Below are 13462 nucleotides of genomic sequence, written 5' to 3' on the forward strand. Positions count from 1 at the left end.
TTATTTTACTGTTTTTTCAGTCATTTCCTGTTTACATTGAAGCAGCTTCTCTTTTATATAGAAAGACAGTTTGACATCATTTACAAGTTACTCTGCTCAGAACCTGTTGTCTCCCATACAAAAAGGAAACAGTGGTCTCCACGTTACATACGAAAATATAATTTAAAAGCACTTGACAACAGACACTTGTTACAATACATTCACTGTACACTGTACTGGTATATTGAAACCCCTCCCTTGGATCCTCCTTCTGCACACAGCCTCCACTCCTCCACCCCTGTATTAGTAATACTGCAATCGGCCCGCGTGTAAAGCCGGAACTATTGCCATAGTGATGGTGGTGTCAGTGAAGCGGGGATGGTTTTACGAGTGTTTGACAGGCCAACGGGAGACGCTCAGTCTGGGTCTGTCTCGTCCTGTCTCTGCTCTGATCTCCGCCACGGAAACTCTTCCCCTACACGCTCATCCATCACACGCGAACCATTATCTCAGGTTTACTTTCAGGGTTTTGACTCAACGGACAAACTTTGAAACGGATGCCAAGATTTTTAGAGATACTGGATCGCTCATTGTTCCTTGTGGGTACACATGGATAGCTTTCAGATCACATTTGTGCTTTTTTGTAGTATGTTTTTTTTTTTTTTGAAAGGCATTGTTATTACAGTAAAGGACAGCTGTAACTGTTGAAAACAAAAACAGACCTTATAAACAAAGACAGGAAAAAACAATATCTATGAAACTCCAGTAATCAACTAGGAGGATTTGCAGGCATTGTGTTTCTGTGTCTTTAAAGCAATTCTATGTCGACTACTCTCAGCATTATCAAGCATATATCATATTTCTGTGTACAAGCCTTTTTTAACTTATGTAAAGATACAACTGAGATTTCAAATCAAATAAATTTGGCCCAAATAGTTGATTTGATGCTAACCCAGAGGTTCAGAGGGCAGGAGAGTGTGTGCAGGTCGGAGGTCACTGTACCCTTCAAACAGACTAAAGAAACAGGAGCTTGAGCTCATGAGCCCTCTGCTCATGAAAAATGTTCATGAGGGAAATGATGTCATGGATCATTGTGACTTGGCACACAGCACGGCGCTGCATGACACCGCTTTTGTTTTTCAAGAGGCAATGAAGGATGAAAAATCCCGGTCAGAGGCAACGAGTTGGCCACTGATTCACTACATGACGCAACACTGCCCGCCTGCAAGCCAGCAATCCTGCTCTACAGGAGTCCAAGCAGCGGCCTGGCAGCGGAGAACATGACACAGAATACACTCTATAGGCTGATGAGTTTGAAACTGCTGAAAAAATGCACACACGGCTCTCACTTACACACACACACTCACAAACACACGTACAACAAACTGGAATGCTTTTCTACAACACACAAAAATGACCAGTTGTAGATGTAATCTCTTTTAAATATAAACCCCCCCTCTTTTTAATCACACATTGTTTCTCTCTTTACAACACAGAAAGCATGCATGAAAAACATTCTATCAATGTACATCCACTCATTCACACATTTTGGAGGCGCATGAAGAAGAAAAGTCACCACCATGCTTTTGGAAACCTCCAGGGTGAAACCATTACAACTCCCTACCCACCCACCCATCCACCCACCCCCACCCCTCATCAGGCACATGGTATGGTCAATGTTTGGCAGTGGAGAGCTGTTGGCAACAATCATGGAAAAACACCAACAGAAAACTTGGCAACTCGAACACAGTATGATGCTGAAGTGTCTTCAGCGCAGCTCTGGCACTGAACGAGGAAACACTGGAGAGATATGGAATACGAGGCTGGCTGTCTGCGCCAGGTGAAATGTTTCGGATATGGATTACTGGCCCGAGCCTTGAACTAATACTTTCAGCTGTAAGCGTCCCTTCATGATGAACGTAGTTCAGAGTGCATCAAATCAAAAGGCCTTTTGGCTCCTAGTCTCCCAAACTCGGCCAACAGTCTGACTCGATCCTCTGAGGTGGCCGTCTCAGCAAACATGGAATGAAAGGAACACTTACTGATCCACATAAAAAAAACAACTAATCTAAAACACTGACGAAAATATATAAAATAAAGCTTGAAAATAAAGTGTAACTATTTATGTATATGCTCATGAATACTTTTATATATTTTTATATACACATACATATCTATTGTTTATATTTCCATATATCTATTTAAAGTATAACTTAACTCTTGCACCTTAGCCCCCCAGAAGTGACTGCAAAGGCAGATCTAAGATCAGCAGATTCAGAGAGGGAATGTCCGACTACTGACCTCAGATCAGTACTAGTGTCAACTTCATCCCGCCCATATAAGAGCAGAAAAAGGGGCGGAGCTTGGATGCTCTTCCTTTTTCACATCTTCTTTTAAGTTTCCCTCTGTCTCTTTCGTGTTTGTTTTTTTGTCTTTTCTTTCTGTTGTTTTTTACAGTTAGCACCTTATGTCATTCAAACAATAGGAAAAAAGGTAATGTGATAGCATATACGAATGTGCAAATGTACAACATCAAAAATACTACAAAGATACATTTTCTTTTTTTACCAAAAATACAAGTGATATAACATGGATAGAAAAATAATACAACAAAAAAACAATGAAAAAACAAACAAAAAGAAAACAACTTAAAGCATGCACTTGATCCTTTAGTGTATGAAATGGGTATAAAAGGGTCGGGTAAAGAAAGTCAGGACAGGGCTGTGTGATGGGAATAGCTGATTGGTCAGACCTCAGGCTCTAGCCTTGGATCTTGCGCAGGATCTCGGTGGAGACAGGTGGGTGGAAGTTGATGGTGTGGTGTCTCAGGCCCTGTGAGGTCTTGTAGCTCTTGCCGCAGCGACATTTGAAGGGCTTCCTCACGCGTATCTGAGTTCGGTGGCCGTTCTTGGCGTGATACTTGATACCGTTGACATTCTGAAGACACATGGATAAGGAAATATTTCACAACATGCATGACCCATTTTAGACAAACTGAGAAATCTTGTTTGTCCTTGTCACAAGTTGGATTAGCTTGGCATCACCTTAAAACCCTACTTAGCTTAGATTTGAGTCTCTAAATAAAGTGAAAAACTAGCAAAGAGAAAAATTATCTGCATACATTTTTATACAACATACAAGGCTAGTTGCAAAAGTTGCTAGGCGCTACCCTGTTGGTTGGGGCTGCCTGTTACTGCAGCTCTGTCTTCTTTGTCAGTTTTTGTTATTTTTTGGTCTCTTTTTGTCATCTTTGTATTTGGAGTGGATCATTACTTTGTATGGATCATTTGTTGGTCATGGACGCCAAACTGTTTTTTTCTTTAGTGATATTTTTACTACCTTTTCTCCTGTGTTTGTCTGGAGATCCTACATGTAACCATGGCTGCATTGTTTACATGTGAAATCAGCTGTTAGCAGCCTGTAGCATGTCAATGCTAACTGGTGCAAGGCTGGATGTTTTCCCACAAGGTGAGGAGAAGGAGGTGATGACGACGTGCTGGTTCTCAGGTGTGAGCTAAGAAGTGACGACATGGACCTGTCCTTCCATCCATCGTTATTGGGAACGTAAGATCTATCTCCAGTAAGATGGACGAGCTAGCTGTGCTAACCCAGCAACAGAGGGAATACCAGAGGGCAGAGTAGCATCATGCTATTCACAGACATGGCTAACGGAGCTAACATCAGACACCAACGCCACATTGGAAGAGCTTCACCTGCTGTGAGCAGACAGGATCCAGGAGACAGAGACTGAACAGACTGCTGAAGAAGCTCAGTCCTGGACCCTGTGGAGGTGGAGACTGGCTGAACTGGACAATGATGGACAAGCTGTCATCATCTATTTTCTTATGGACTTTTTTGCACTTTCTAGACACTTTCTTACTTTCGTTTTCTTGATCGCTGCTGTGACTCCTCCTGAATTTCCCCACAGGGATGAATAAGGTATTTTCTATTCTATAAAATACTCTTGCTGTTGCCCTCCATCAGTAGCCTCCATCCATCCAGGAAGTATTCCCATCAAAAAAAAAAATTTCACTTATTCATACATAAACCTTGATCAAAGGTTTAATGTGAAAAAAATCTAATCTGCACATGTATGATGATCAGGTGCAGCAAATTATTTGGTTGTCAGGTGTTTTGAGTATAAAATTTGAATAGGACACGTTGCACTGCTCAATTACTTTCATACACAGCCTTTATGACGGAGTAAATTGGAGTTATATGATGATATTGTTCGTTTATTCATGTGTTTATTATGAATGCCTAGCAGCTTTTGCAGGGTTTTCTTTTACTGTGTTTCCAACATTAAATCACATCCCATATCTTTCACTGACTGCCATGTAATCGTTAAATCCTTGTCGTGGAGTTGAGTTACTCCAAAAACCGCTTTTTGAACATTATCTTAAAACAGAACATTATTCAACCTGAATTAGCCACAGGTTGCTCCAGACACGCGGACGTCTCTAAATCAAAAACTGTGGCCATTTTCCATTTGCCTGTTTTAGCCTTAAAAGAGTATCAGATAGATGTGCCCCCCTCAAATGATTACTGGTCCAAGATCATGTAGTGCTCAGGCTGAATGAGGTTTTTGTCAGGAGCTGTAATTAAAATCATCCAAAGCAAATAGGCCGTGATATCTTTTTCTCTGTGTCCAATCAAGGTTTTTGATTTATTACGTGTTTTCTCAAACAAACTTTCACAACATGTGATGTTCTAACAAAAGCTCTAGTGTGAGCGTAACCAGAGTTGAGTAGAAGTTGTATTTGTTTAGCTTGCACAATTTTCTCTTGTTCTTATGTCTTACCTTATATCTCTTCTTACATCCAGGAACAGGGCAGGCAAAAGGCTTCTCCTCGCCCCCGTTCATGCACATGGAGCTGAGAATGGACTCGGAGCTGATGGCGCTTTCTGTGGTCCACGACTCGTCGCTGTCCGACTCTTCGTAGTCTACCTCCTCTTCATCATACTCACTGCCTGAAGGCACAACGGAGACACTCAGAACAAGAAACAACGCTAGTCATCCCACATGAAATATGGATGGAGACAAACCCAAAAGAACATCATGCCTTCATTCCCTTGGGAAATTACCGGTCAGTGGTGGTACGTAACATTTTATCAATACTTCTTTTTACTCTCTGCTCCTATTTTGATGCACGCTGGTGGCTCACATGTCACTGGGAGCACTGCTTAAACAAAACAGTAGTGTTGTGCATGTGTGCAAAGGCGCGTCTGTGAGTCAAAACACAGAGGTTGGCAGGGAGAGAGATCATTAAGTGGGAGTGATTCCCATTTCTCAGCCTGAAAAAGTGCTTTGTTATGTGCATAACATTTTCCACTCACTCACACACATACATTCACACACAGACACACACCATATCACCAAATTGTTCAGACACACACACACACACACACACACACACACACACATACACATAAACCTACTGACCCCCCACCATCCCACAGGAAATGCTGCACCTCAGCATGAGGAAATGGATGGCACCCTGGCACATGTCGAAAGAAGGCGTGTGCATGTCTGTATATGTGTGTGTGTGTGTGTGTGTGTGTGTGTGCTGCCCTGCTAGTGTAGAAGCCCAGACCTAACACTACGTTTGGAACCATTTGGGCTGGATTTGGACATCTGCTCCGGGGCTGCACAACACACGGCCCCATGCGCACACACAGCGTGACAGCTGCTATGTAATTAGCAGAGTGTTGACTGGTCTGCTCACTGCAGGAGCCACCAGAGCCAGCGCACAAACAACACATGCGTGCACACAGGAGCAGACAGTGGCTGAGCCTTTGGAGGAGAAGGTTTTCTCATGATGTGAAAAAAGTACCTGTCAGATACTTCTGAGTCATACTGATTATTTTCTGCTCCAGCACTGGGTATAAATGACGCTACATTCCATTAACGTTACAAATATCCTCGTTTGCTCATTAGTATGTCGTTATGATTTGATTGATTGGCTCCTGATGGCGTAACTGTAGCCGTACTCTTTTTCTGTTACTGCCAGTGGGATCCATTTGCATTCAACACCTCCTTTCACTCCACACCGACTATCAGTCTTCCCTTCAATCTTACGTTTCAACACGTACACACACACAAACACACACGCACACACCTGTCATACCTGTGGGTGTGCTGCTGCGGAAAGAGGAGGAGGGGGTGATGGGGGGTGTGACCGGGGGCGTCAGGTTACCACTGGTGTGGCGAGGGGGCGTGGCTGTGCTGTTCCTGGACACTCCGCCGGTGATGGACAGGGACAGTTTGGGCGTGGCCTTCTTCTTCATGGTCTCCTGCTCCCGGCGCGCCGCATCCGTCATAAACCTGACAGCATCATCATCATCATCGGTAAGTCACACGACGGGAAGACTAAAGCAATTAACCCAGTTACATTTAGCTTTGAATTTTATCTGATTCACATTCTGATGTTAATACTTTAACAAACCTACTGAGCTTCATTCAAAAACAACAAAAACATCTGGATAAGTACAGATGTTTAGTAGCAATAACTGTGGCTTTTTAAAATAACCCTGTATGTGCTCATGTGGCTGATTAGATATTAACACTGAAGGCAGGCTTGTTATTGAGGCTACTGTTGAGTAATGTTAGCACCGATCACTAGCCTCTTTTCTGACTGACGTTTTCTAGGGATGGGCGGGTACCAACACCAGGTACTGGTACATGGCTGATACAAGCCTTATTTCAGGGTATCAGTACTCAGGCTGCCAATACCAGCAGCTGATACTCAAGGCAAAAAATCTTATGTCGAGTAAGTCCTCCTTGACAGTAGTTGGTGCTAAGGCCTGAACCACAAGTATATAGATATTTTTTGTTCTTGTTTAAAAAAAATCTCTGTCCACACCACAGAAATATCTCTGTCCATACAAAGAGGCCAAACTGAAAACGATCGCTTCTGAAGCCTGCAATGCCATGCCTGGCCGATAAGTGGCAGGTTAGCAAAATGTGAAAACCATAGAAGAAGATGTTCTGAGCGGTATGAGCATGCGCAGTCAAACACAGGAAAAAGAAGCAGTCGACGCAGATGCGCCTGACGTCATCGTGTCAACACCAGCTCTGTTTAGCACCGCTGCATGGATCCACTCAACTGAATATTTTTTTATTTCTTCACTTTTTAATTCATTTTTGAAAATCTTGGTTTATGTGGGTGAAATCGCCATGTTCGTGTGGTTGAGAGGCCCAATCGGACACAAAAAATGTGCGTTTAGGAATATACCCATATACGCTTGGTTCAGGCTAATGGGTCAGGCTAAATTGCTACAATTTGACATCACGGAAAATGTGCGTCAAGTCCTGTTCAGACAACACGAACAAACCAGGAACAGTTCACAGTTGGACTGTTTTATTTTATAGTTTGCATTTCAGTTTATTTTAAAAATACTAAAACTCTCACTTTTTTAGTTTTATTTTGCACTTTTGTTAACTTATTAAAAACTAATGCTGAACTCAGAGAGACTTGTTTGTGTTTTATTTTGGACTTAATGTCAGAGTGACTGTTCTGTCTTTGTTCAATAATGTGATGTTGTTCAAAACAACCCGTCAATGATAAATGAAATTTTATGTATCAAAAGTACTGGTGGTATCGGAAATCGGTATCAGTAAGTACTCAAAAGGGAGTACTGGTACTGGTATCGATCTGATAAAAAGTGTTACAATTTCCCTAACCTGAGTAAAAGTATATCCAGTCTAAAACAGAAACTGACTTGTGTTTGGTACCAAATGGGCCAAGTTGAAAACAAATATGATCCATCTCTGAAATCTGTAGCATAACTTCTTGTGTTTTTATATTCCAAGTATTCATGAAAAATCCATCCAAAAGCTGCTCTTGTTTGAAAATAAAAGCAGAATTGAGAACACCTGAGATGTTTCTTCTTCTGGTGCAAAAAAAATAAATAAGCACAAGCAACAAACAAAGAAAAGGCAGGCAGCCAGTCGTTTAGCATTATCTGGTAAGACACTACAATTTATAGGCATAGTTATCGTAACTAGCCCAGTATTTTCTCTTTAGATCTCTATATATAACACGACTGACAATGTCACAACAACATCATGTGACTGTTCTTGGAAAGACTGCTGGAAGTTTGGAGTCCAAACATGGAGGTTAAAAAGAAAACACAAGGGTCCAGTTACGAGAACTGTTCAATTTTAAGTCTTCTTAAGCTGTAATAAAAGGTTTACAATGGATCATTTGAGCAATAATGATACTCATTACCTGCTTGATCCCTCCCCAAAAAGTTACAGGTTGTGAGGACCTGTCTGGTTAGTCACTGGGTCACATGTAATCAGCTGGAGTTATGGTTCAATAAACTGCCTTTACAGCAGTAGACTTAATATTCTACTTTGTCCTTTTTATAACATTAATTGTTGTTGTAATTAGAATCCTAAAGGATCCTCTATTAATGACTGTTTGGCTCACAGTTTCAGGAAATCAGAGATTAAACTTGACAAAGATGAGCTGCTGAATGAGCCGCCTCTTTAAACACACACCACTGTCATCACAACATTGTGCAGTGAACACAAACATTACTCACAGAAAATAAACTCACATTCACTTTCTCCCTCTTTCTATTTAACCGTTATCTTCCTCACTGTTGCAGTTTTTGGGTGATTTAAGGCGATAGAAAGTTGGACGTGACACGTCGGTTCACCACAAAAACAGAAACATGCCGCAATCCTGAAATGCCGCCTTTGGCTGTTGCTGCTTGCAGCGCTGGTAGTTGGGAGTGATTGTCTCGTGTGGTTTTCTGTGCTGGTCTGTGGATGAGTCACTCACTGCTGAGTCTATGGGAAGACATCCGTCATTTGAGCTGCTCCCCACAAGCCACATGAGCACACACATTTTCTCACAAACACACACGCACATGCAGACTCTCAACGGTGGAGCAATGCTGCCCCCTGCAGACCATACCTTTGTTTTTTTTGTGTGTGACTGTGTGTATGTGTGTGTGTGTGGGTACCTGTTGATGTAGCTCAGGGCCAGATAGGTGGGCTGCTGTTGCTCCTGCTTCTCCAGGACCCGCGGATCTGTGTCTGCGAGGGAGAGAAGGAGAGTGAGTGGTATAGATTAATCACTGCTCCCACTGTGGAGGGAAAATGTTGTGTGAATGCTCTTAGTAAGAAGCTGACTCATACATCTATTCTTCCTGCCAGACTGGCTGATAGATTACTGCACAGTTCTCACACTGCCCTCTCTGTTTCGCTTTATAACATGTGAAAGCCTGGAGATACATTTCAGATACTTTCATAAATGGTGCATTATTGCGCCAGCGCCAAGACTTGTGTAATTTACTAGAAACGCCATTTCAAATGCAGGCCACGACTGATGAATTACCACCACAGTCTGATTGCGGTGAAGAAGAAATTTATCTGAGAGTGACAGAACGACCAGGATGCCGTCATGAATGTACACAGTGTGTTTCTCAAAACACACACACACACACCTAAGCCTTTTCCAGTTGACTTGCTAAGTCAGTCACACAGCGATAGGCGACTTCCACCGCCTGAGGGAAACAGTGTTAACTTCAAAGCCCCTCCTCCACCCCCCTCCTCTCATGGAAAACAGGGGCAATGTGCATGAAAACACTGCGGGTGGCTGCGTCTGTGAAGAACCAGTGCCACCAAGTGTTCAACCAGAGAACACTCATCACCATCCAACTCTGAAAATAAAATATAAACGCAGCAGGTTTGTGCCATGGGTTGCATGGCTATGTCGGTGTGTGCATGCAAGCGTAATTGCAGCTTTATATGTAATGGTTAGCAGATGCATTGCAATTTAGATCCAAGCACTGGATCATCTCCATGCAACCATTAACAACTTACTTCTGGACGCTTCTTGCATCTTATCCCCAAGTGTGAGTGTGTTTGTGTGTTGGCCCTCTGAGCCCCTTTGGTTTTTCAGACTTTCACACCTCATAATTAAAAAAGAATGCAGACTTCCCACCGTGCAGGAGAACACCAAGGAGACCAGAAAACAGGAAAACAACCGAGGAAGAAAAAGACTCACTGCTTCTCCCATTCCTACTGCTGTGGAGAACAAAGCCTCTTACTCTTGAGTGTTAAAACACAGGACAGACCAAGTGAGGACAGAGGATAGCAGGGGCATGCCTCCATAAACACACACATACACATACACACACTGAGACAGAAACACACGTCTGAGGTGGTCCACAGAGGTGGTCTCTGACAGTCTTTTATAGCTGAGCCTTAATAATCCTACCTGCTGCTCTGATGTAGAGACCAGAACCCTCTGCACATGGAGAGCCACACACACAAACACACACACTTACACACACAGTCAGTGCTCCACGACCTACATCAATTACATGACAGAGTCATGAGACAGTACTATGTCTGACCTCAATAAATTGACTGACAGCTGAATGATTTAGTGGGGATGAGCTTTTTAAACAAACATTTTATTCAACAGTCACCAGGAACTAACTGATGATTAATAAGACAGTCACCCCCCACCAGCCCGTGGGTGCTGGCTGCTTTGCCTTCAGCGCATGTATGTTGTAAATTTGTGAAATGCTCCTTTATCCCAGCTTAAGTTTTGACTTTACCTTTTTTTTGTTATTTTTTTTCAAAGGAAAAGCTGTAGATATCTGTGGCTTTCAATGGATCCATGTCTCACAGCAGTTTTATTTCTCTGTTATAATGTTTTATTGTTTCACAAACAGCTTTCAGATGTTGTACAGCCACCATCTGGTGGGTGAGTCGCATTACAGCAAAGGCTATTTAATTTGACAAATCAATCAATCTTGAATATTTAAAAATCCTGACTAGAGCCCAACCGATTAATCGGCTCGGCCGATTATGCTTGTCACCGATTAATCGACATCGGCCAAAATGTAGCCGTTCATAAAAATTTTTGCTCTATGGAGATTCTGTGGCTTCTGCTCCTGTGTGTCTGTGTGTTGGGCTGCACGCTGCCCAAGTGCCCGCCCCCTCTGTCCACCATTATCTAATGTAAGACTATAGAACGACATTTTAACATTGTGTAAGTTGCTTTTTTGTGAGATTAACAGAGATAAATGCTACTGTTAATTTACACATCCACCATTATTTAATGTAAGACTATAATACAGCGTTTTAACGTCATTTATGTTGCTCATTGTGTGTTAACATTTTTTATTTATTTTATACTTACTGTGTTTAAAGTTTGACTTATTTATTAAAAGTGTTTACAGTTTGACTTCTTTATTTATTATTGTGTTTACAGCTTGTTCTTATTTATCACTGGTTTACACTACAGTTCTTATGTTGACAGTTTTACAATTTAAGTTCCTTGTTTTAATTCAATAGTTCTGTCTCTGTCTTGAATCATATGGGTATTATAATTCGTGATTACATACTGTATATATCCCGTGTATATCAATAAATTTATTATATATATCAGCTGATATATCAGATATCGGTCGATATATTGGATATCTGCTTTTTTTTTGCCCCCAGTATCAGTATCGGCATCGGCCCCAAAAATCCCATATTGGTCGGGCTCTAATCCTGACATATTTGTGTAATCTATCTGTGTTACCATTTTTTCCATTCAGAAATGACATAAAGGCATACACAGATAGTTAATGTTTCTATTTCTGAATTTGCACATCTGTAGTATTTTATATTACTACTTCCTTACTATCTTCCAGTCTCAAAGTCAAAAGAAGCAACTTCAACACGTATTTCACTAATGCTCATTAATGTTCCACATATCAAAAGATACACTATTTACAACCATGTAACTTGCTGGAAAGCAGGACACATTCCTCACATTTAACAGAGTGTAACTAATGATGGTTTAGCACTGTTTTGAGTAACAGACGTTGAAAATCTGTAATCAAAGCTGTTATTCATGAAGTTTGTAGAATCAGTTATTCTAGGTTTTAAACATTACAATCACCAGGCTATACTACAAAGAACTCTCTTTGAGATTATCCATTTGTTGTGATAAACCAGAGTCAATTTGCATACAGCAGCATATATTCAGAAGTACTCAAGGCACAGTAACATATAGCTGTAGTCAGCTGAATGCCATTCATGCAAATGCTTGACAGCCAGCTATGAAGAAACAGGACGAAAAAATGCCAGAGTTAATAACTTCAGGTGTACTCGGAGCTTTGAGGTAAGAGAGGTAGGTGTGTGCACATGTGCCTGTGAGTGTGTGTGTGTGCGTGTGGGGGAGGGGGAGGGGGGCTCCCTGGATTTGCCAGGTGCAGAGAGGAAGTTGCAGTAAAATGTTCACCAGCTTTATGGCTTCTGCTCACCTAGCCGGACAGGAAGTTAACTAACACACTGCTGATCGTGTTGCAGGAGTTGGAGGAAACCTGCAGACCATCTCTGCCACACACTCTCACAGGCACAGATACAATTCAGGCAACATGTATAAAAATTTCACAACTTTTTGTTTTATTTTAAAAGTCCTACTCTGAAGCAGCACAGTGAGTGACGCAGTGCACTGCTGCGTATCTTTGTGTGAGTATGTTCCTGTCTATGTGTTTCCCCTGACAGCTACATTTCGGGGTCTCCAGGGTCTATAAATATCTCCCCAATTAGCATTCCTGTCATTAAATGCAGCACCCAATCAACAGCCACTCTGCTCACTTCAACACAGACATTCATCTTTCAGCAGCAGAGCACTACTGCCCCCTGCTGTATACACACCGTGTGCAGGGCATGGGCCCACTGCACACGTGTGTGGGAGAGTGTGTGTGAGTGTGTGCTTTCACATGTTTTGAAACCAGGCCAAGAATGCATGGCTTGTTTTGTAGACTGCTAATTAAGCCACAGAGAGCTTTTTAACGTGTTTCTAGAGCAGCAGGCAACCGGATGGAGGTAGAGAGGAGGAGGGGGGGTATGGGTGGGGGGAAAAGACAAACTTCTCTGTAATTACACTTCCCAGAGCTTGGTGGGGCGCTCGGGCCCTGTGACTTCCGAAAGGCAAACTGTGTGACTGTGAACATAGAGGGTCTGCAGTTTCCAGTTCAGGATTCCAGTCCACTAATTGCTGTGCTTACACCCTGACAAGTCGTTCAGGAAGCAAGGTGAACACACACTCTCACATGCACAAACACACACCCCTTCCCGTGTCACACCTCAGAAAATTAGGATGGGAAATGATCCAAGGAATGAAGACTGGATTGGCCTGCTTTGTTCTATTCAATAAATAAAACATCCCAAAAACAGATGCAGATGAAGTAGGAGATGATCAACTGATAGAGAAAGTTTTATTCCCAACAGAATCAATACTATATCAGGTTTTGGCATCCCTGTTGTTTTGTTTTGTTTTGTTTTTTATTACAATTTAAAGCACATCAGATTGATTAAAGGGTATTGGACTGTTAGCTGGAAAAAAGTGTCTGTGAATAATGTATGTTTGAGGTAATTTATGACTTTTTTTAGCATTAAAAATAATCAATAAGAAGACCAAATAACAAATACCAGGTATTGAGAATAAGTTGCAACCTT

General features: G+C 41.9%; 1 protein-coding gene across 1 annotated transcript in view; it reads right to left on the reverse strand.

The window, feature by feature from the left end:
- Positions 1–13462, reverse strand: part of jazf1a (JAZF zinc finger 1a) — an 18309-nt gene continuing 4847 nt past the window's right edge. Inside the window, exons 2-5 of the mRNA XM_074686518.1 lie at positions 8956–9028; positions 6108–6304; positions 4781–4950; positions 1–2916 (exon numbers count right to left, since the gene is read on the reverse strand). Of these exons, the coding sequence (XP_074542619.1) occupies positions 2740–2916; positions 4781–4950; positions 6108–6304; positions 8956–9028 (617 nt within the window). The 3' untranslated portion in view covers positions 1–2739. The remainder of the gene's footprint in view (positions 2917–4780; positions 4951–6107; positions 6305–8955; positions 9029–13462) is intronic.

Source organism: Halichoeres trimaculatus, unplaced genomic scaffold (assembly GCF_033239565.1).
Source record: "Halichoeres trimaculatus isolate MK-OKI-2021-1 unplaced genomic scaffold, fHalTri1.1 fHalTri1_scaffold_14, whole genome shotgun sequence".
Taxonomy (NCBI): Eukaryota; Metazoa; Chordata; class Actinopteri; order Labriformes; family Labridae; genus Halichoeres; species Halichoeres trimaculatus.